At 40.0% G+C, this 25,826-nt stretch overlaps 1 protein-coding gene across 2 annotated transcripts in view; it reads left to right on the forward strand.

Moving 5' to 3' along the window:
• The window catches only part of LOC126184627 (exocyst complex component 1), a 254,800-nt gene that overhangs the window by 147,240 nt on the left and 81,734 nt on the right, over window positions 1-25,826 (forward strand). For both annotated transcript variants that reach the window (XM_049927094.1, XM_049927095.1), the window contains one exon: window positions 24,723-24,965. In XM_049927094.1, coding sequence (XP_049783051.1) covers window positions 24,723-24,965 — 243 coding nt within the window. The remainder of the gene's footprint in view (window positions 1-24,722; window positions 24,966-25,826) is intronic.

A 25,826-nucleotide genomic window follows, 5' to 3' on the forward strand; every position in this document is an offset into this window, starting at 1 on the left:
TTTCTGAAGTGTACACCCTGTTAGGTTTTGTAAGTTAATCAGTTGTGCATCATGGTCAGATAATCCATTTACCACGGGGAAAGCATGTGTTTGTTCTACATCCTCTTGCTGTACAAATACATTATCTATTAGAGTATTACTGTCCTGAGCTATATGTGTAGGGAAATTGATCACTGATTCTAAGTTATATGTTGTTAACAACACTTCTAGTTCACTTTTCCTATCAGAATTGCTTAGAAAGTTAACATTGAAATCACAACAGATTAATAACTTCTTCTTTTTGTTTGACAGACAGCATAATAGGGAGTCAAACTTTTTTTTATGAATAGTTCCCAATCTTCTAGTGGAAAACTGTACACTGTGCTCAAAGTGCTGAGCAACACAAAATTTGCTTACTTCAACAGTTCTGTATTTATACCCTTGTTTTATGAAAATGACAACTCCTCCTTTATCCATACTAGATCTACAAGTGTAAGATGCTAAATTATACCCATTTATACTGACCTACATTCAACTACATCTGAATGAGGCCCTTCCTCCACTACTTCAGATAGCAAGCCAAACTGATTTGCTAACTGAATTTCAGTAGTTTTATCAATTGTTTCCCTTTTTCGCCCTTTGCTTGCTACCTTTTCCCAGCGCCCAGAGACTTTTCCCTCCCTTAGCTTACATAATTCCAAATTTGTGATTTCTAATTCAGCCTTAAGGGCACAAATCTTTGCCTCCTGTTCCACAATTTTTCTGTCCTTTCTACATAACCTACACTGCCATGGAAGAGCCTCATTATCTACCCTCGTTTCCTCTCCGCTGCACTCACCCCAATGAAACCACAACCTACAGTCTATACAGAACACCCCCTCTTTCAAAGTTCTACGGCAACCACCACACTTGTCACACATGGTTTGAGACTAAAACGTAACACAAAAGTGGAAAATAACTTCAACAACACAATAGTTTCGTAAGCTGTACTAATACGTAACTAAACACTAATGTAAACAAACTTATAAACTTGCTTCAGAAACTTTTAATTAACCACACAATTCTGGATGAGAGACTCAAATTAATTTAACTTTGAAGCCCTAAGTCTAGTCAAAAACAAATATCTACTCTCATATTAAATTTACGCCTAAGTGTGTAAACAAACTCGCGACTGACAGCCTTTACAAAATACTTCCTTTTTGATGTAATTACATTTAGAAAAGTGAAACCTTCAATAGATAGATTAGATAAGAAGTAAATGCACTAGTCTAAAATGTAATATTAACTAAATTAGCTTTTATTTCAATATTAGTCGCTTAACTTAGTGAGAGCTTCGTACACGCGCGTCCGCCTGGCTGCAGGGCTACCAACTCCAGAACAATAGGCAGTTCAGTTCTTCAGAGAGTGTGTAGCAGTTCACCTGCTTTATTTCTTTCTTCATTTGTTGTCCTCAGTGTTGACATACTGGCTGCTACACTGGTTGAAAAATGGGTTGTGGAAATACAACTACAGTGTACTGTAAATGATGTTGCCGACAGAGGCACATTTGCATTTCACAGCAGTTTACTTTCACTTTTCACAGCCCCCCATACACACATTTAATATGGCCAGTGCACTATTGTTCTAACTTCCTTAATTAATAGTTTGCATTAATGTCCACATACTGCTACAATAGTTTCCTGTTGAATATCTACGAGCAGTAAAAACCTAACCACAAAGTTCACCGTTCTTGAATAATGGAATGGTACATATGGAGCAGACACTACCATTGTTTTAACTTAACACATGGCCTAATTGTGTAACACTTATTTCACAATTAAATTGAAGCATTGTTGTTGTTCTAACCAACACAGGTCCCTTGTCTGAAACTTGGCTATGGACTGACTGTCTCATGATCAAAAATCAGGCCCTTATATATCCTCACAATAATAGGTACTGAAACAAAACATTGTTCAAAGTTAAATTTACAGAAATTACAATTAAAACTTAACTCATTAAATTAACTGAATACATCGAAAAATTGGTTCTTTTTAACAGTTTCTTCTACTACAAGACTCAGGCTGAATTATTTGTTTAAATCAGGAAATTAACGCATATCGTTATGCAAACAATACTTTTGACAAAACTGTTAATTACTTTGGAATTAATTAAGAGCCAGCTTTGCTAACATGTTTTCGAATAGAGCCAAACAGATACTTTAAGATTACTAGCAATTCATCTTCCAAATGTTTATAATTAACACAGAATTTATATTTGTTTATATGTCACCAGTAGTATTTAAGTTATGAAACAATTACTGATTTCACCCTATAATGAAAGATACTAACTAGGAATAGTTGAAATAAATTAGAAAATCAATTACATACATAAAATTAAGCACAAAATTAGATCTGGTGTTATATTCTTTAAAACTGAGGGCCAATCTTTCCCTTTTTTGAAAATGTAGATTATATTCATGTATGTTAATGGTAATTAGTTAAAAGTGGAAAAAATGAAATTTAAGGAGGCAGATGGCAAAACAAGAGAGGATTTACCAGGATTGCCCAAAAAAAAAAAAAAAAAAAAAAAAGAGAGAGAGAGAGAGAGAGAGAGAGAGAGAGAGAGAGAGAGAGAGAGAGTGTACAACAATCAAAAATCTTATCAAAAACTACAGAAAATGTGTTTCTAACTTATATGAACTGGCCATATGAAAATCCCCATACAAAATATTTACATACAGTGCATTGTACAATGTCACAAAAGATCCACAAGTTGTACTTTTAACAAATGTTATGCATCTTCATCGTAATTTATGTTCTTTTGGGTTACACTAGGATTACATTGTAAGAATCATATCATTTGATACAAGTCCTGTCTTGCTTCAGATAATAAATCCTCATGGGTTGCAATTGGCAGAAAATTTCACTTTATCAATGTTTAGTATTTTTCACAAGCACTTTCACACTTTTCATGAACTTTTTCACATTTTTCTCACCAAGTTATCCACACCTACAACAGGTCCAAGTGGCAGTTAGTAGGGAAATGCATTGCTGTCAGTTCCGTTGGAGGTGGTTCTCCACTGCCACAGTACATGAAAAAATGAGACAAAATACCCTACTTCAGTACACTTACTTTTACTTCTAACTTAAGTCTAAAAAATTGTTCAATACTAATGGCAAATGGTTGTCATTACATCATAAATAAATACATTACGTAGTTCTCACAACATTACAATAATTAGTACTAAAATTGACTATAGTGTGAAAAGTGTGGACTAATAAAATTTTAAAATCAAGTGCACATTACACTACAAAACATTACTCTAAGGCCTAACTGTCTGAAACTGGTTGAACTTGAAAGACTTTGTGTTTTTTTTTCCCATTTGCATAATAGCAAAAACTCAAGATGTGCAGTAGTATAGATTTACTAATCATTACGTTATGAATAAAGAATAGAGTCACCGTAAAAAAACTTAATTACTACTCAAATCAAAATTACTGGGATGGAAGTTGTACCAAATCATTGCCCCACTTCTCTACTCAACTCTGAACACTGCTGTCATTCAAACAGAAAATTAAATCCTCACAAAATCACAAAATGTTACCAAATAGTTTACCTGTCACAATATTCCCATCAGCCTAGTACCACAGTTATCAGTTAATCAGCAAAATTATTGTTTTTCATTCCAGTATTACCGTCTCAAGCTCATAATTGCTCAGAACACAAATATAAGTTTTCAGATAACCCATTGTTCCAATTATGCAGCATTGTATGACTTGTAAATATTGCTCTTTCTGTTACTCTCATTCCAGCTGGAGTGTCATGAATTGCACAATATAAACAGTACCCAATGTTGTCTAGTTCACAATTACATCATCAATACAGCTATACCACATTTGTTTGTATATAGTTATCTTTTGCATTAATCATGTCTGTCAGCACCATTATTTCACTTACATTTCTTACATTATTAGCCAGTAGAGTGCATTCCCAAAAAATATCCTTACTGCAGAGACAGTCTCCGCAATCATTATTCATTATTTTCTAATTTCATTATTTTTTCATTATCTGATATATAAACACCTGCTCTGCTTATCTAATGCAAAATTGACTCTACTGAAAACTCCACAGTAACAGATCCTTATGCTAAGGCAAACTTAACTCTCATTACCGATCAGACAAAATCATCACTTAGACAAACTATTATTTCACTGTGTTCTAGCCTGAAGGATGATATATATATACATGTCTTGCTAATACATTCCACACACATTACTCTAGGCAACCACGTTTAAAAGTTGTAATTCCATGTTAGAAACGGATGTACCATGACACAAATCTATAGGTAGACAGTTATCTTCATATACTGCTTGCACAGACCACAAACACTTACGTTATACCACATTTAATGTTAAGATCTCATATTTAAGACAGTTTTTTCTGTATATTGTCTCTGCTGTTGCTGCACCAATGCGCAGATTACTTCAGACGTTAATTATCCTCCACATATGCTGACACCTTTCATTTTCAGTTTACCTTCCCTCTTTGTCTGACAGACATTTACAATTAAACCTTAACTCATTAAATTAACTGAATACATCAAAAAATTAGTTCCTTTTTAACGGTTTCTTCTACTACAAGAGTTAGGCTGAATTATTAGTTCAAATGATGAAGTTAACATATATCATTACGCAAACAATACTTTTGACAAAACTGTTAATTACTTTGGAATTAATTAAGGGTTGGCTTTGCTAACATGTTTTGGAATAGAGCCAAATAGATACTTTAAGATTACTAGCATTTCATCTTCCAAATGTTTATAATTAATACAGAATTTGTATTTGTTTATACATCAAAAACAGAATTTAAGTTATGTATCAATTAATGATTTTGTCCTATAATGTAAGATATTAACTAGGAATAGTAGAAATAAATTAGAAAAGCAATTACTTACATAAAATTAAGCACAAAATTAGATCTGGTGTTATATTCTTTAAAACTGAGGACCAATCTTTCTCTTGTATGAAAACGTAGATTATATTCATATATGTTAATGATAATTAGTTAAAAGTGAACAAATGAATTTTAAGGAGGCAGATGGCAAAACAAGAGACGGAGCAAAAGTATCCCAGCTTGCTTTGTCACAAGTGGGGTTTTATTTCTGCAGATTCCTTCAAAATTATGCAGCAATTTTCTTCACAATGGTACTTGAGATCTACAATTTCGTAGCATGAGTTTTAAAAGCTTTGTAAAATTTGAATATAACTTTGCCATACCATACCATAGTGTAAACTGTGTGATGATAATGTTACAACATAGTGAAATAATGCAAGCATATGGCAGATCCATTCAGTTGCAGAGGTGGGTAATAAAATATAGAGAAATAAGTAAAAGATAAAAACAAGGCTGAAAAGGGCATACCAATTAATTTTGGGACAATGGAGTGTGTGCAGCATACCTATGTAAAAGTAGTGATGCATTAATAGCACAGGGGCTTGTTAGTCATATGCCACTGAATTGCCACCACAGTGAGGCACATTAGAACACATACTGGCATGCAGTGGGCGAAAGACATTAGCTGTGTGGTTGGTGTTCTTTGATGACAGGGAGATTTCACAATGGGCCGACTACTACTCATAGCAAGCAGCCCAGTGGCGGAGAAATCCTCTCGAGAGTAGTGGTAATAACAAATTAACATGCTTAAAAACCTATAAGGTACACAGGCAACTTTACAACCAATAATGACACACAATTCACAAATGGAAATGTTACATCTAAAAATCATGTGGTACTGTGTTGAAAGACCAAAGGTGATAGTATTGGCCATATTATGAAAAAAAGGTTAAATAGTATGGCCAAGCTCAAGCACACTCAGTGTTTGCTTATGACATTATCCCTAAACTATAGAGGTATGGAGGGGTGGTTGTCACATTTAATATCAATGAACAAGCTACAATACATGTATGCAAGGCTTAAGCAAAGTTTCTAGCTAAATGGGAGCCTGATGAGCCAAACTACATTTCAGAAACATCACTATGACTAAACAATAGACTGACATAGAAATACTGACACTACTCTCACCAAAGACTTAGGATAAAATATGTTCTTAATCTATAAACTGTAAATTGTATGGGGTAATGGAACATAAATTTTAGTGACAGGAACTTGTTGATTGCTGTGAACCAGTTTTATTCCACATTAGCATTGGTGTTGAACAGTTATTTCTCAGTTTTGCTTGATCCACTGCAGGGGATGGTATATTACTCCCTTCACAGTTAAGGGATCAGAATGAACTACAATTTTTCAATCTGGGAGCTGAATTTGATATTGACAAGTGATGTGAAACACAGTATCTGAAATCATCAATCCCAGAGGCACACAAAATTTTTGGTTCTGTCAGCATTTTACAGCAGTTTGTCATAACATCACATAATATGCGATATCGGTTTTTTCATATGGAGATTACATGATGAGGGTTGCCAGGGGATGAGATAAGGCAGCTCCAGTAGCCTCAGGCTCATCTTGGAGGAAGTGGGAAGTAAAAAAAGTAAAGACAACTAAGTCATTTGTGTTTTCTGTAGGTGGCATCTCAGAACAGAAAGAGTCCCATTTTGTGACCATGGCTCTGAGAACTGTCTGTCTCACAAGTCAGGTGACTCTTTGATGTGATTTGATTGGCAGGGTGTTGACAATATGGCCTGTTCCAGCATGGACTGGTCAGTTGCTGTCACATCTGTGGAAAGGCAACAGACAAAAAGGCAGACTTTTGTAAAATTTAAATAATGACTTTCTTTGTGGATTTGGAGACTGGAAGCAGCATGTGCATGTACATGTACATGTCCATCTACATCTGCATCTACATCTACATCTACACTCTGTAAGCCACTTACCTCTACGGTATTCTCAAAAAATATATGTAGTTACAAGCAATAAATTGACTGATTCATCTAGTAATGTACACACTCAAAATTTAACAATAAACCACACCATGATGCTCAGCGCTTCTCTTATAGCATCTGCAACTGTAGTTGAGTGAGTATGTCTGTGATGCTTTGCAGTTACAAATAAACCCAGGAAGAAAGATATTGCTCTTCTTTGGATTTTCTCTATTTCGTCCATGAGTCCTACCTGATAACGGGATTCAAAGTGAGGAGCACCACTTACATATTGTGTGAACTAAGGTTTATTAAGCTACCTCCTTTGTGGACAACACTTCCTAAGAATTTTTCTAGTGAATCTCTGTCTGGCATTCACCTTCCATGCAGTTAGTTTTAAGAGGTCATTCCACTTTAAATCAGTCCACATGCGTGCTCCTCAGTTTTGATATAGTGTGACTGTTTCCAGTGATCGAGTGGCACTCATGACATCAATGTTGTATGTGGTGCTGAATGTAACTGTTCCTCCCTGTGTTCTTTATGCAGTGCTTAGAAATGTATGTGTGATCTGCAGACAGTCACACAGTTTTGAAATTCCCATCAAGAAATGATTAAACATCATTTTCTCATTAGAGTCCTTTATTGACTGACATTGTCTCTCCTAAGCCAAGGCCACTGAAAGTTGGTGATATGATGATTGTGACCCAAGGTTTAGGCAATTTGAATGGTGACGGTGTAACAATTTTCCATTACTTATCTCAAAAAGGGAGAGATGACAGCATAAATTTATTTCATACTAAATTTTGCATCAGTGTTCCGAATTATGTTGCCACAAGCTGTGCTGCATGCAGAATGGAGTAACGGTTAGCATTGCTGTCTTACGTACTGGTGGTGACTAGTTAAAATCTGATTGGCAGTAAATATTTGTTGTTAAGTATTTAGCATGTCTAGAAGGTTCACAAAATTTCTTATGTTTGTAGTGTTTGCGTACTCCAGAATATTCAGTGTTTCATAAATATCAGAACAGTCTGTCCAGGAGAGAGTTGTGTTCTGTCTATACCTTTGTTTCTGTAATAAATGTGTTTTCAGAGCGAAGTGTTGTACTTCATTGATGACACTTCTTTGAGATTTGGATTTAACAGTGATTATGACATGATGATGATAGTGGAAATGCTGGGTATTTCAAAATGTCTGCATCACCTTGTCTCCACATATGCAATGTAAAAGCTGTAACATACTTGGACAGCAACCAGAATACAAGTAGTACATCATTTCCAAAGTCTGTATATTCAGGAGACTGGTGGGTTCCTAAGCAGCAGTAAGTCAGCAGCACATCACATTTGCTACTTCTCTTGATATGCTGCGCTTCAGATCAGAGCATGTGTGTGAATGTTCCCCTCGTAAACCCTGTGCTTCAGGTAGCCCCACAACCAGAAATCACAGGGAATAAGGTCAGGTGATCGTGTCAGTCAAGCATTTGGAAAAGATCGGCTGATAATTTGGTGTCCGAATGTGTTTTGAAGAAGCAGGTGAACTTCATGAGCAATGTGTGGTGGGGCACCATCTTGCATGAAAACTGTTGAGTTCAATGTGTCTCTGTCCTGTAGGGCAGGTATGACATGCTAACAAAGCATATTGCAGTAATGCTTGCCAGCCACAGTGCACGTCTTTGGTCCTTGAGTGCCAACCTGTTCAAACAAAGAATGGGCCAATGATGAATGTAGCCATGAAGCCACACCATACGGTGACACATTCACCATACAGAGGAACTTCCTGCACAGTGACTCGAGGTGAAGATCCCGACATTTGGCAATTCTGTGTGTCCACTTCACCTGTCAGAGAAAAATGAGCATCACCTGTCCATAGGATGGTCAAGGGCCAGCCCTCGTCAACTTCAACCCTTGAAAGAAAGTGGAGAATAAAGTCAACATGTCGTTGTGCATCCTGTGGTGTAAGCTGCTGTACGATATAGATCTTGTACAGATACAATTTGAGAATGGTTCGAAGCACATTCCAGACAGTGGACCACGGATGTTGAACTATCGTGGCACAACACGTGCACTGCCTGAGGATTGGGAATTGCGCACAACGTTGGCTCCCATAGCAACAGCGATTTCATCAACCACCTGTGGTGCAATCGGTCGTCAGCCTCTTCCTGGACTGAACGAGGTGACGCAGGGGTTAGCACACTGGACTCGGATTCAGGAGGATGATGGTTAAAACCTGCATCCGACCATCCTGATTTAGGTTTTCCGTGGGATCGATGACCTCGCTGTTTGGTCCCTTCCTCCCAAATGAACCAACCAACGTGTTCCCGGAGCAACGCTCAGTTCTCCAGCTGACTTGAACTACTACATCGAGTTCTGCACAGCAGGTGGAGAAAGAGGACCCTTCCATAATCCTTTCAATTGGCAGTATTCTCCAAGTGCATCTGCAGCATTACTGTTGTTTTGATAATAGAGCTTTACCACTAATGCCCTGCTCCTTTTGTCAAAGCTCATGATGACATGTCAACAGGTGCACTTGTCACTGGTCAGGTGTGTAAGACTATGAATCACGATGACTAATCACAGCACATGGTGGCCATAGTTGGAACTGGACAGTGGCGCTGTGACTCTTGGAAAGCATGCGCTCCATACTCTGGACATTAATGCTACCAAGTTTGGTACTCGTACAGTAATTAGTTTCTGTGTTATAATGTGTTGCATAGGGAAAGTTTAATTATAACTGCCCGGTATAAGGCTATATTAGAGAATGTTGAAGAGTTATATTGAACTTCAGCACCAATCTCTGCCACTAGTCAAACTTGCCATGAAGAATGGACTTGGTCATCTCGGGCTGAAGCAAAAGCCATTAAATGACAACCCAACATCTGACCAACAGAAGTACAACAACCTACTCCACCTAGTATTAACACCTCATAGAAGAAAACACATTTGAAGGACAAAGGGCAACACATCAGTATGTGTCCTATGTGGACACTCTAGACACTTACGCTATGGTATATAAAGAAGACAAGTCATTGGTGACTATTGTGTTGCGACATGTCTACAATCACAACAGTCCTGTTCTCACCAGTCAACTTCAGACGATTATAGTCGAGCCGTAGAATGAAGCCCATCACTGTACTCTACCCAAGGCCACTTCCCAACATGCCTTAGCTGTTCCCTTCGCCATACAGAGGTGCCAACTACTTGCCTAGCTGTTGAATTCAGGAAATTTGAGTGAGTGACCATCTATGGAAGTGAGACCACCACACATGAAAATATTTTGTGGGCGACAGTTACCAAAGTATATTAGGAAGTCACATCGATGCCAGCCTGTCTGGGCACCAGTCAACGTGGGGGCTAAGTTTTCTGTAATGTCAAATGCGTATCATCACCAGTTAAAGAAGACTATGTTGATATGAAAGTGATTGTGCAGAAGGCCACAAATGGGAAATATATTCAGCCAACAGGAGCCTGTATTCCAAGAATAACTACCAATGACAGAACACTGCCTCTTTTATCAGACTGTGGTTGTAATGTTATTCTCAGGTGATACTTCTTACAGGCAACACATGCAGTCATAGACCTTGAGAGACCAGAGCTTGAGATTTATGAAGCTATTCCAGCAAGCATACATAATAAAGATTGCTCTGGGTAGTTTTCTGCTGTTGAAAACATTGTTATTCTGCCATCTTCAATGAAATGAGTTCAATTCATCATTCTAGGTAGACAGATAAACTGTGAATCTTTTGCCAGTTTTGAAAAGTTACTCAGGCTCACAACAGAAAGCTACATACCAGTGATGATCATAAGCATTGCAGGTCATCAAGGAGAACTTTAAATCAGTAATTGTCATGAACTGACACAATTCTTCCCAGTAGATATCTGCACAGGGACAGTCAAATCAGTCCAGGAATGGCAACTCAGTATCACTGGCAATTGTCCTCTACTGCCATTACAGACAATGCAGTGGAGGAAGCTAATGTCAAACTGATAACAGGGTCTGACCTGACTTAGGAACATCATTGGTGAGTCCAAATGGATTTTTCGCTCTGCAGCAGTGTGTGCACTGATATGAATTTTCCTGGCAGATTAAAACTGTGTGTCGGACCAAACTCAAACTAGGGAACTTTTCATTTTGTGAGCAAGTACTCTACTGACTGAGCTACCCAAGCACAGCTCATCACCCATTCTCACAGCTGTAATTCCACCAGTACCTCATGTCCTACCTTCCAAACTTCACAGAAGCTATTTTGTAAAACTTGCAGTTCTAGTATTACTGGAAGAAAGGATATTGTGGAGACATGGCTTAGCCACAGCCTGGGGGGTGTTTCCGGAATGAACTTTTAACTCTGCATTAGAGTGTGTGTTGATCTAAGACTTTCTGGCAGATTAAAGCTGTGTACCATACTGAGGCCTTAACTCTGGAACTTTGTATTTCGCAGACAAGGGCTCTTTCCTTTCGTCCAGTAGTGCTAGTTGTAGTAGCCACCAGAAAGATCGCGGGAGGCGCACATTGGCACGGCGCGTCATGGACGGTAGTTGCCGCAAGTAGAGTCCCGTCCACCAGAGAGCACGCGAGAATTCGGACGCGCCCTCTGCCGGCGTAACAACAAGAACAACAACAACTACTCCGGCAGGACAGGCTGAGCGCAGTCAGTCAACATCGGGCATGCCTAGGACACAGTCCCGGTCTACGCTAAGTGAAGTGCGACGTAACGTGAACAGTGTTACTACACTAGTCCTGTAAGTTTTACAGGAGAACTTCTGTGAAGTTTGGAACGTAGAAGATGAAGTACTGGCAGAAGTAAATCTTTGAGGATGGATTGTGAGTCTTGCTTCGGTAGCTCAGTCAGTAGAGCACTTGCCTGCGAAAGGCAAAGGTCCCAAGTTTTGAGTCTCAGTCCAGCACATAGTTTTAAGCTGCCAAGAAGTTTCATCATTCATGAGTGGTAGCCATTCCGCACTAGTTTCCAAATGCTTTCAAATCTGGAGTGGAGGAAAGACAGACTGAGGGGCCTGTAGTAAAACACTGTATCAACTGTGGAAATCATCCATCAGTTAGACAGCAGTCATATAGGGTGTTGCTGGCTGAGCAGTGCATAATTCAGGAAGAAGTGGAGATGGTGCTAAGAGATCATGTCACTGAACCATTGTGATTCCTTTCATCTCTCCTGTGGTCATTGTGAAGGAGAAGGATGGCACATGGGGTTTCAGTGTCAACTTCTGAAGACTGAACAAAACCATGAAGAAAGATGTCTCACCATTGCCATGGATTGATGACACCCTAGACTGCTTGAAAGGAGCAAAATCTTTCTCAACTATAGATATGTATACAGGCTACTGGAAAATTGAGGCTGACAGTGCTGACTGTGGAAAAAAACTGCCTTCATAACTCCTAACTGGCGTTGTGTGTTTGAAGTTAGTCTGTATGAACTGTGTAATAATCCTGCCATCTTCAAACATACAATAGAAAACCTGCTTAGACATCTTAAGTTGATGGACGTGTCTTTGTTATCTGGATGACATTGTCATTTTTTCAAAGACATTTGGAGAACACCTAAGCCAAGTCAAAGTGCGTTATAACAGCATGCCTTTGGCTAAAACTGAAAAAGTGCAATGCCTGTTCGTCACCCAATAAATAAAAATCTTGTGGCACCAAGTTAATGGTAATGAGTCTATCCCAGTTCAGAGAATGTAAGAACAGTCACAGATTTTCTGACTCCTCAGCACATTCATTAAGTGAGACTGTGGTTGTGGTACTGATGATTCATGAAGGTCATGTATACCAAAGCACATCCATTGGAAGAACAACTGCAGGGAGATGTTAAATTTTTCTAGAACAAGATGCAAGAAATCACTCTCCTTGTACTTAAGGAGGTGCTAACATAATTTTCGTTACTAGCATTGTATGACAAGAATGTCAATACAGAAGTTCTCGACAACACTAGCGGTTATGGGATAGGTGCAGTTCTAGTGCAGATTCAGGAAAGTCTTGCTGATAAGGCAATAGCTTATGTTTACAGAGGACTCTCAAAGTCCAAGACGAACTAGTCTATAACCGAAAAAGAGTGCCTTGCAGTTGTTTGGGCCTTCAACAAGTTGTGGTCATATTTATTTCACAAACCATGCACTTTTTTGACAGACCACGAGTACCATACTATTCAGTGACTGGCTAGCCAGCCTGAAGGATCCACCAGGTTGACTGGCAAGATGGGTACAGAGGCCCGAGAGGTACAATGTCACTGCAGTATATAAAAGCAGATGCAAATACAAGGACATCAACTCCCTTTTGAGGAATGCTTTTTACGGTACTCAGCACTATGGATGAAATATTGGTCATGCATTAAATGACACTGCTGGTGATCAGAGGGAAGAACCAGCATTGCTGAAAACAGCAGAAGAGTTGGAGGAGGAGGAGCCAACCATATGAAAATCCAAATTAATAGACAGAACATTGTATAAGAGGAGCTATGATCCAATAGGGCAATAACAGGTATGATTTATATGTACAGCAAAAAAAAGGTTACAATTTCAGAAAAGTTGGATGATTTATTGAAGAGAGAGAGCTTCACAAATTTAGCATGTCAGTAACACATTGGTCCACGTCTGTCCCTTACGCAAGCAGTTATTTGGCTGGACATTGATTGATAGAGTTTCTGGATGTCATGTTGAGGGATTCTGCGCTAAATTCTGTCCAATTAGTGTGTTAGATTATCAAAATCCTGAGATGGGTGGAGGGCCCTGCCATAATGCTCCAAATGTTCTCATTTGGGATAGATATGGTGACCCCGATGGCCAAGGTAGGATTTGACAAGCATGAAAACAAGTGGTAGAAACTCCCACCATGTGTGGGTGGGTATTATCTTGCTGAAATGCAAGCCCAGTATGGCTTCCCATGAAGGGCAATAGAATGGGGCATAGAATAGCATCACTGTACCACTGTGTTGTAAGGGTGCAACGGATTATGACCAAAGGGGTCCTGCTATGAAAAGAAATGGCACCCCCAGACCAATACTCCTGGGTGTTAGGCTGTATGGTGGGTGACAGTCAGGTTGGTATATCACTGCTGTGTGTAGTGTCTGCAGACGTGTATTCGCTGGTCATTAGGACTCAGTTTGAAGCCTGACTCATCACTGAAGACAATTCTACTCCAGTTAATGAGATTCCAGGCTGAAGTCATGTCTGGAGATGCACCAGACAGTGGTGGGATACCAACCTGACTTTCACTGACCATACGGCCCAACATCTAGAAGTGACGGTCTGGGATGCCATTTCTTTACATAGCAGGACCCCATTGGTTGTCATCCACAGCACCCTTTTAGCACAGCTGTATGTAAGTGATATTCTGTATCCTGTTCTGTTGCCCTTCATGCCAAGCTATTCTGGGTTTACAGTTCAGCAAGATACTACCCGCCCACACAGGGCGAGAGTTTTTAGTGCTTATCTTTGTGCTTGCCAAACCCTACCTCAGACAGAAATGTCGCTGGGTGTCTCCCCAATTGAGAAAATTTCGAGCATTGTGGGCAGGACCCTTCAACCATCTTGGGAATTTGATGATCTAATACACCAATTGGATAGAATTTGGCACAATATCCCTCATTACAACATCCAACAACTCTGTCAATCAATATCAAGCTGAATAACTGCTTGCATAAGGGGCAGAGATGGACCAACTCATTATTGACTTACTGAATGTGTGAAGCTCTTTTGCTTAAATAAATCGTCCAATTTTTCTGAGATTGTAATCATTTGTTTGTCTGTACATGTACGTCACATCTTCAGATTTCCATCCCTATCAGGTAATTCCAATTTGGTGTGTCAGTTTTTGTCTTAGAGTGTATTTCCATGAACTCCAACATCTTATCACTTGGTTTTCATAAGAGTCTACACAAAATTGGACATAAGGTGTCAGTGTCCAGGTATCTACTGGTCCATTGGATACCATGTGAATGACTGTAAGGAATACCAGTGACGGAAGTTTGTTCAGCAGTTATCTCTGGGGCATCAGGTACCAGATCTGCCTGCAGCATTGGACTGGAATTGACTTCTTGGGGATGTTCCTGAAGTCAGCAAACAGGAATTGACCGATGATAATCTGCACTAGTTACCTCACCCTTTATACTGTCACCAAAGATGTGCTGACTGTCAAAGATCCAGAAATTGCAAAATTTCATGTAGAAGATAATATTTTGAAGCACTGGGCTCCCCGTGTGATGATTCTGATCATGGGAAAGTTTTTCAGTTGAGAACAGTGTCAGAGGTGATTTCATGTTGAGGCATCACCCTCTGGATGACAAGTGCCTACCAGTCACAGACCAGTGGCCTCACAGAATGCTTTAATAAGATGGTAGGAAATACAATGTTGAAGTGTGTTGGTGTTGAACAGAGAGGTTGAGATTCAACACTGCCTGTTGTGACTTTTGCATATAACACAGCAAAGCAAGACACTACAGGCTACATACCATTCTTTACTGAGCGAGGTGGCACAGTTGTTAGCACACTGGACTTGCATTCAGGAGAATAACGGTTGAAACCCATGTCCAACAATCCTGATTTAGGTTTCCCGTGATTTCCTAAAATCGCTTCAGGCTCATCCTTCCCTTATCCGATGGGACCAATGACCTCACTGTTTTGTCCCCTCCCCCAAATCAACCAACCGACACCATTCTTTCTACTCCTCCGTCATGAGACAGAAACGACAATGCATACACTGTTCCCATTTCAACTGGATGATATCAAGATGACTACATGAAACAACAAAGAAGCAAGACAGCTAGCTTGCATATAGTCCCTGGATGCCCAGGAGAAGGACCAAGTATGCAATGGTAAAATACAGCCCAGGTGACCCGTTATGGATTTTTATGCTTGAATGGAAAGTAGTACTATCACAAAAGTTACGAAAATTACACTCTCCAAGTGGCAGCTGGAGAACACACACACAAAAGGATTTAAGTTTTACAAGATTTTGCACCCAATGGCTCCTTCTTCTGGCTGAAGAGTTGAAGGGAAAGGAAGAGGGGTGGAGGAACAGGACTGGAGAGGTTTAGGGAAAGGGGTACAGTTCAGAAAAGTCACCCAGAACCCCAGGTCACGGGAGACTTACTGGATGGGTTGAGAAGGAAAGACTGATTGTTGGGAACTGCACTGGATGAGATTTGAAAACCTGAGAGCTTAAAGGATCTACATTCCCTAAAAGCTGATGACTCCATCATTATCCTCCCAGCAGACAAAGGATCTACCACTGTGGTACTTGGACAGGAGAATGTTAATGAAGGTCTATGCCAACTGTCTGACACCTCTACTTACAGCATCTGCCATCAAGATCCTATCCCTGTGATTCAGACTGACCTGCAATCCATCCTATAAACCTCAGGCCCCTCACAAGGATTTACACCTCAGTCCGTAGAACTTCTTACTCTACCCAAACCATGCATCCCCACCTTTTACCTTTTCCCTAAGATCCACAAACCCAATCATCCTAGCCATCCTATAGTTGCTGGCTTCAAAGCATCGACTGAACATATATCTGCCTTAGTTTATCAACAACTGCAACCCATAGTACAAAGAGTTCCCTCCTATATTAATGATACCAACCATTTCCTAGATTGTCTCAAATCCATGCCTGTCCCATTCCCATCACACACGTTGCTTGTCACCTTTGATGCCATCTCCTCCTATATCAACATCCCCCACATACATGGTCTGTCTGCTGCTGAACATTTCCTCAGTCAATGTCCACCTGATTCCAAGCCTATGACATCCTTCTTGCACACCTTAATCATCTTTATACTTACCAACATTTACTTCACCTTTGACGGACAGACATACAAACAGATCAGGAGTACGGCCATGGTAACTAGGAAGGTGCCTCCCTATGCCAATCCTTTCATGGGCCCCTTGGAGGGGGCTTTCTTGGGATCTATAAGCCTTCAGCCCCTGGTTTGGTTTATATACATTGATGACATCTTTGCCATATGGACTCATGGTGAGGCTGACCTGTTAAAATTCCCGGAATCTCTAAATACCTTCTCCCACTTAAATTTTACATAGTCCTAATCTGAATCCCATGTTACTTTCCGTGATGATGATCTCATCCTCACTGCAGGCGAGCTACACACTTCTGTCCATGTCATACCTACTAACAAACAATAGTATTTACATTCTGACAGTTGCCATCCTTTCCATGTCAAACATTCCTTCCCATACAGCCTTGGCATTTGAGGCAAGCGTACTTGTTTGGATGCAGATTATTTACAGCAATACACCCCACTCTCACTTCAGCCTTCAGTGGATGTAATTATCCCAACAACCTAGTTCAAAAGCAGATTTACCAAGCCATCACATCGTATCCTTGCACTGCTGATCCCTCCAAAAACAACTTCGGAACATCCATCCAGTATTATCGTGGTCTTGAATGTATCGATCAACTACTTCAACAAGTCTATGACTTCCTAAAATCCTGCCCTGAAACAAGATCCATTCTGTCTGAGATTTTGCCCACCACACCTAGAATAGCTTTTCGTTGCCCTCCCTATCTCCGTGATCTCCTTATCAGACCCTATGCTCTTTCTACACCCACCTCCATACCCTATGGTTCTTACCCCTGTGACCATCCCTAATGCAAGACTTGCCCTATGCACACTCCTACCACCAGCTATTTCAGCCCTGTAACTGGCAAAACATATACTATTAAAGAGAGAGCCACCTGTGAAACAACATGTCATATACCAGCTGCTATGTAAACACTGTTCAGCCTTTTATATCAGCATGACTACCATCCAGTTATCAGTCAGGATGAATAGGCATATACAGAGGTTGTGTACAGGCAACACACAATATCCTGTTGCAGAGCATTCTGTACAACATGACAGTCATGATCTCGGTGCCTGTTTCAACACACGTGCCATCTGGATTCTTCCACTGGACACCAGTTTCTCAGAACTCCGCAGGTGGGAACTAGCACTACAACATGTTGTTGGTTCTCGCCACCCACCTTGCTGTAATTCACGTTAGTTCCTTCCATCTCAGCATTTATTCATAGTAACTGCGCCTTTCTTCACTTCATTTTAGTTTCCTACATCTTTCATTTACTGACTTGTCTATTTTTTGCTGTCCCCCGTCCCACCTCTGTTACATACAATGCACTTAGCTTTTCACTCTTATTAACTCATGCATGATGTTTTATTAATAATCTCTGTCTTGCATATTACCCTGTCTTCCTCCTCTAAGCTCTCAGGTTTTCAAATCTCGTCCAGTTCAGTCCCCAGCATTTAGTCTTTCCTTTTCATCCCGTCCGGTAAGTCTCCCCTGGCCCAGGGTTCTGGGTGACTTTTGTGAACTGTACCCCTTTCCCTAAGCCTCTCCAGTCCTTTTGCTTCACCCCGCTTTCTTCTCCATCAACTCTTCCACCAGTAGAAGGAGCCACTGGTTCCAAAGGCTTATAAAAGTTAAATCCTTTTGTGTGTGTGTTCCCCTGCTACCACTTGGTGAGTATATTTCTTATCTACCTGTTTATATTATATTATATTATCAACAATTGATTAGTTTTGTTATTATAAAATGATACTCTGGGTCATATCATATGTTTCACCACTTGTTGGATAACACAGACAGAGTTGAGGATTTTTAACCTTATTCAAAAAGATAAAAGTGCAGAGACGTTGGTGTTCTCTGAATAGAGCCCTACTACAGCCCAGAAGCACATATCATTCATGGAAACTGAAGGTCTGCTCGATTTGTAAACATAACACAAGGAACAAAGTAACCTCCATTACCAATGATTAAGACTAAACTGTTATGCAACCATGAAAACATATGATCACCTCCTTTAATTAAAGAACCAAAGTGACAACAAAAACAATTTTAAAAAGATCCTGAAATAATTTTGCTCCCTGGATGAATTTCTGAATAGATAATATCGGTGCATCTTTGTGGAACGTTATTAAATTCTGTATTATGGTAAAGTAAGAATCCAGTGAATATGAATGGTCAGCATGTAGCCAAATTTTTACTGAGAAAAATATTTGATATTTGTAAACTTGCTGACATGTTCCATATCTTAATGAGTTATTGCAAATATGAGCCACAGAATGTGTAAATAATTAACTGACTGCATAACTAACTAATGAGCTAAATAAATAATAGAAAAATAAATTTGGAAAGACTGGGCTTCAGTTACTTGTCTGGCCATCCAGCTTCTAGTTCTGTGTTAGTTAGTTCTAGTTAGTGCTAGTTCTGTGTTAGTTCTGCCAATCACTTTAGGTAAATGCTGGGCGATGGTCCCTTTCAAGGGAACACATCTGATTTCCTTGTCTTTGATAGGACATTACACTCTAGTCTTACTTCCTGTTTTAAACAAATACACGGTACTGCCATGGGCACTTGAAAGCTACTGGCTTGTGCCAACCTTCTATGAGGCCTTCTTGAGGCTACGTCCTGATCCTTCACTGCTTGAAATTCATTGATTCATTTTCATGATCAGGAGTAGAGGTGATGACACCTTATCTTTATTCCTCAAGAACCTCATACTTCCTCACCTATTTATTGGTTTATGCTACTTGGCTCTGGGAGTCACATTCTTGGACCTTGATCACTGCCTTATTGATATCTCTGTAAGAATCTATTTACATGATACCTACATGTTACCACAATATCTTCACTTTGGTAGCCACTACTTATTCCATGCCAAAAAGTTTCTTCCATATAGCCTGGTCTTCTGTGATAACTGCATTCACAGTGATGAAAAGTCCCTCTTTGTGCAACAAAGCTTTTTCCAAGGCTTTGGCAGACCAAAACTGCACTCTCCATGTTCTTCAGAAGCAATTTCATGTGTATTATCTCCATGTGTACCTACTTATACACAGTGTGCCAAAACATCTGATACACCAGTTGTACAGCTATGAAGTGGAGCACCCCAGTGTTCACTCAGTACCATCCAGTGTTGGGTTAACTGAATTATATTCTCTGTCAGGGCTCCATTTAATTTTTCCTGGAACCGAACAATTAGTTCACAGCTCTGCAAATTGTTATTCAATCACCTTCGAAACTGACACCTTATCCTTGACTATGCCTCTGCCCCACGTGTTATATCCTTTGGATGACTTGGGTCAGAATCTGTCCTAGATGTGTGCTCACTACCTGCTATTCTAAACCTTTAACTGGTTTCAGATGCAGGGACACCAGTGAAAGCAGCAGCATCTTTAGTGAACTTCAATATGACATTCTGTGTTAGTTTGACCGCAACCTAATTTTCTGGCTGGATCGGCTGACATTGACCTTAATGGGGCCAAATGCCCATGCAGAACAGCATAATGTGGTTGACATAAATGGCTGCTTCACAACAATTTCCATAAAGATTGCCTCTCTCCAGCACCAGCTTTTGTGAATTGTGGAGATTCCAACAATCTTCACACAAAAACTTTGCTTTTGTAACACCTCTGTTCTCAATTTTTGCTAGACTGTATCCTCCATCTACCTCCATTCTCACCACTTTCACTAGCCATTCCACTCTCTTGCTTATTATAACATTCTGTTATTTCTGTCAACTCTTTCAGAGTCTCCAATTTCTCTGTACATCTTTTTTTTCTCTCTTTGCTCTAGGTACCCCTTACATTCTGCCCAACCTCCTTATTCAAATGCATGCCAGTTTTGCATGTTTCACACCTTAAAGTGTTCCTCCCTATCCTCACCTGATGTTCCATCCATTTTTCTTCAGCTCATGCCATCCATGTTCAGTATTAGCCCATGTCAGCATGCAACATCATGAGACACCAGTGTGTGTGTGTGTGTTGTGTGTGTGTGTGCGTAAGAGAGAAGGTTATGTCATTGTACTGACTGAATGAATATAGTATTAGTTTCTAGAGCTTTTTTCTTTGTGGACTGACAAATTGGTATTGGCGTTGACAACTTTTTAACAATAAAAGCATTAAATTTCTTTAGATACTCAGTTGAAAAAGTTTTAAAATATGTTGTTTGGGTTATGAGGCAAGAAGCTTGCTTTCTAAATATCATTTTTTATGGTAACTTGAGAAAAGCATAAAAAAATCTAGGTAAAATTCTGTAACTTGGGAACATACGTGAAAATAATTCCACATTGTTTGATCCAAAAAAAAATTTTTTTTTTAATGAGAAAAAATGTTATCTCTCGAAGTAATTGGTACAATTGCACCTGTAAACTATTGTTGTAATAAATGGAGTTTCTGTATAGATAAAAGAAAAGTGGTGTGTATATGTACAGATATTTTCTGAACTTGACTCAAAAATCTGAACTGTAAATTGTAGAAGAATTAAAGAAAATGACTATACAGTGATGAATGTACTTACACACTGTCAGGGTCATATTACTGTGACCCTCTGTCAAAAGCCTGAATAAGCACCTTTTGCAGAGTGAACTGCTGGGAGACATGCAGGAAGAGTGTCACTGAGGTTATGGAAGATACCAATAGGAATGTGGTGTCATGCCGACTACAGTGCCATGGGCAACTGTGCTAGGTTTCTCTGTTGAGGATCAATGGTGCGAACAGCCCTTTGGTAGCCAGAGGAGTATGGTACACTCATCCTGGTGCTCTTTGAACCATATGCGTACACTGCAAACTGTGTGAAATGTTGCATTGTCTTGTTGTTAGAAAGCTGCTGTGCCGAGGAAAAAATAACTTTGTATTGAGCTGAACCTGGCCCCCAATTATAAATAAAAATTTGATCCTTTGTGCCTTTTGGAATGTCAAGATCACCCAGGGAATGCCCTATGTCCTGGACCATTCTGATGATTATTGTAGGGTGTTTGCCTTCAGACGTTTCATGCAGTACTTGCCAACAGCCATATGTTGGAGAGAGTACCATTTGTTACCACTCACAAGGGGAGGCCGCCAATTGTGAAATTCAGATTCGATTCATACTGCGCATAATAAAAGCTCATGGCCAGAGGTGTAATGTGGCAAAGCACCAAGATGCACCTCTCAGCCGCTGTCGAGAAAATCGACAGTTAAAAGAAACCGTTGCGGTGAAATCCTCTCTACGATTTATAATTTCCCACAGCGTCGTGGCGCAGCGGTAAGCGCTCGGGTTCGTAATCCGAAGGTCGCCGGATCAAATCTCGCACCATGCAACCTTTTTTCTTTTAGTATTTGTTTTTTGTACGACAGTTATATCGTGGGGTCTCTACTCTAATTCGAACGTTTGACTTACACTATACGTGTTCATTTCGGAATATCGTTTCTACGTCTTCCGTTAACTACACGTGTAAACATTATGAAGACAATTTAATAACATTTGTGAAATACAATTTTGTTTGCGAAAAACATAATCATGTTCGAAGTCGCCAGTTTTTCCACGACAAACGACTTTCAACAACTTATTATATGCATAATTGTTGCAACTGATTGCTGGGAATAATATATATATAGACACACACACACACACACACACACACACACACACACACACACACACACATATTTGAATTACAAAACACAAATACTAAAAAAAAAAGTTGCATGGCGCGAGATTCGATCCGGCGACATTCGGATTATGAATCCGAGCGCTTACCACTGGGCCACGACGCTGTAGGAAATTATAAATCGTAGAGAGGATTTCACCGCAACAGTTTCTTTTAACTGTCGATTTTCTCGACAACGGCTGAGAAGTGCATCTTGGTGCTTTGCCACATTACACCTCTGGCCATGAGCTTTTATTATGCGCAGTATGAATCGAATCTGAATTTCACAATTGGCGGCCTCCCCTTGTCAGTGGACATCAAGTTGCTGTATTGGCATGCAAATACCAACCTTCATTGCTAATGAACAGCAGTCAGCACAGCCCTGAACCAGGTGCCTGCTGCAGAGGCCCATACACAGCAACATTTGCTGAATGGTCATTGAGGACCACTGTTAGTAGCTTCTTGGTTCATCTTGGCAGTTAGTTCCTCAATAGTTGTACATCTATTAATTTGTACACATCTCCACAGCTGTTGTTCATCTCTGTTACCTGTGGCATGTAGTGTACTACAGTTGCCTCGGTACTGGTTTTGGATAGCACCATTCTGTCATACACAGTATACTTTAGCCATGGCAGCATGCGAACAGTTTACAAACTTAACCATTTCGGAAATGCTTCCACCCTTAGTCCGAAAGCCAATGATCATGCCGTTATTGCATATTGATGTTTAACATAGGAGCCACGTGGGGTAGCTGCATTGTCTAAGGCGCCTTGTCACGGTTCGCGCGGCTCCCCCCGTTGGAGATCAGAGTCCTCCCTCAGGCGTGTGTGTGTGTGTGTGTGTGTGTGTGTGTGTGTGTGTGTGTGTGTGTGTGTGTGTTGCCCTTAGCATAAGTTAGTTTAAGTTAGGTTAAGTAATGTGTAAGCCTAGGGACCAATGACATCAGCAGTTTGATCCTAGAGGAACTTCCCATAAATTTCCATATTTAACATGAGTGGTGGTCACATTAATGTGACCATGTAACTTCAGCTTTTCACTTACATTCAATCTTCCAGATCTCTATTTGAATTACACTATGTGATCAAAAGTATCCAGACACCCACAAAAACATATGTTTTTCAGATTAGGTGCATTGTGCTGTCACCTACTGCCAGTTACTCCATATCAAGCACACTGTTTCTGATGTGATAGTGAAATGGAAATGTGAAGGGATGCATACAGCACAAAAGCATACAGGTCGACCTCGTCTGTTGACAGACAGAGACCGCTGACAGTGGAAGAGGGTTGTAATGTGTAATAGGCAGACATTTATCCAGGCCATCACACAGGAATTCCAAACTGCATCAGGATCCACTGCAAGTACTATGAAAGTTAGGCGGGAGGTGAGAAAACTTGGATTTCATGGTCAAGCAGCTGCTCATAAGACACACATCACTCCGGTGAATGCCAAATGACGCCTCGCTTGGTGTAAGGAGTGTAAACATTGGACGATTTAACAGTGGAAAAATGTTGTGTGGGGTGATGAATCACGGTACACAATGTGGCGATCCAGTGGCATGGTGTGGGTATGGTGAATGCCTGGCAAATGTCATCTGCCAGTGTGTGTAGTGCCAACAGTAAAATTCTGAGGCGGTGGTGTTATGGTGTGGTCGTGTTTTTTCTTGGAGGGAGCTTGCACCCCTTGTTGTTTTGCATGGCACTATCACAGCACAGGCGTACATTGATGTTTTAAGCACCTTCTTCCTTCCCACTGTTGAAGAGCAATGCGGGGATGGTGATTGCATCTTTCAACGCGATCGAGCACCTGTTCATAATGCACTGCCTGTGGCAGAGTGGTTACATGACAATAACATCCCTGTAATGGACTGGCCTGTACAGAGTCCTGACCTGAATCCTATAGAACACCTTTAGGATGTTTTGGAAAGCCGACTTCGTGCCAGGCCTCACCGACCGACATCAGTGCCTCTCCTGAGTGCAGCACTCTGTGAAGAATAGGCTGTCATTCCCCAAGAAATCTTCCCGCACCTGATTGAATGTATGCCTGTGAGAGTGGAAGCTGTCATCAAGGCTAAGGGTGGGCCAACACTGTATTGACTTCCAGCTTTACCAATTGAGGGCGCCACAAACTTGTAAGGCATTTTCAGCCAGGTGTCCGGTTACTTTTGATCACATAGTGTATAAATGCAGAATTTTCATGTATTTGACAGTGTTGCAGTTTATATGAATATAGTAAAATGATTATTTCTCTTGGGTCTGAGGACATGAGACATATCCTAAATAGGTACCTAAAGATTCAGAAGGGAGAGTATTTGATCTGTTGGTGGCAATATGCGATTTTAAGACACTGTCTTTATATGCTTGATGTTGTGTGTGAGAGCAATTATTGATTTTCTAGATTTAATAATTTTTTACTATCTAATGTCAGACTTTGTATGTTTCTATCCTGATATAGTAAATATGTTTCAGACTCAACTTGATCTGCCTCATAAGCACCAGTCATCTTTGGTGGATGCTGACTTAACAAGTCCTCAGGGCCTGCAGAATGCAATAGCAGCAGGCAAGGCTCTGCTGGCAGCAATGAATGCAGAAATTCATCCGGCCCTTGTCCGCCTCGCTTCTGTTCAAGAACAGAGGAAGAGGTTTGAAAAATGGAAAGCAAAATTCTCACAGACATTGTCAAGACATTTCAACAATCTTTTTATACATCTGGTATGACTTTGTTGTATGTTGGTCTCTTGATATTTTCATTATGTTATTAAGTTACCTGCAGGGGTTGGTCAAAAATATGAAAATACCACAGGAAATGCATGGTTGAACTAAAATTCAGATACTAGCTAAGTCTGCTGGCTGTGCTGTTGTATGAGAACACGAATCGCTTGTGTGCAACATCAATTATCACTTGTGGTCAGAACTGTGTTTTGTGTAGGTGTGAGTGCATTATGTCTGAGTTAAGTAATTCAAATATTGGCAACTTGTAGGTGATTGTATGGTGGGTACTTCTGTAAACATGAGAAATGAAATGTTTGGTGTTTCAGGAGGCATTGTATCGAAGGTTCATATTGCATACGGGGATCATTCTGCATCAGTTCAATGCAGCACTCAACACAATCCATTCAGATTTCTTTCAAATTTGGTGCATTTAAATAATCCAGATAAGAGATTGAAAACTACCCCTTTGCAGAGGTACATGATGTTCGTGAAGGAAGTTACAGGTCTGCGAAGTTCAGAAATTTTGTGTAATTAATATGCATCTGTCTCAACATAAATGACTATAATTCTGGTTCTAATCCTGATACAGCAATGAAATTTGTGTCTGAAAAATCTAACAAGTGGGGCTTTACACTGATATGCAATGTGGTGGATTTCTAAGAATTTACACGTTCAAGGTCATTGCCATTAACCTTTGAATATCTTCAAACACACCACCTTCAATTTTTTGTAAAAAAATATATTGTATGACTCCAGTATTCTACTATAAACATGGTAAATATGAAGATGGTACACCAAGGGCATTAATCTGAAAAATTTATTTTCTGTGCATCACTACACTACCAAAATGAGGTAACAGCT

The sequence above is a fragment of the Schistocerca cancellata genome, chromosome 4 (genome assembly GCF_023864275.1).
Source record: "Schistocerca cancellata isolate TAMUIC-IGC-003103 chromosome 4, iqSchCanc2.1, whole genome shotgun sequence".
NCBI lineage: Eukaryota > Metazoa > Arthropoda > Insecta > Orthoptera > Acrididae > Schistocerca > Schistocerca cancellata.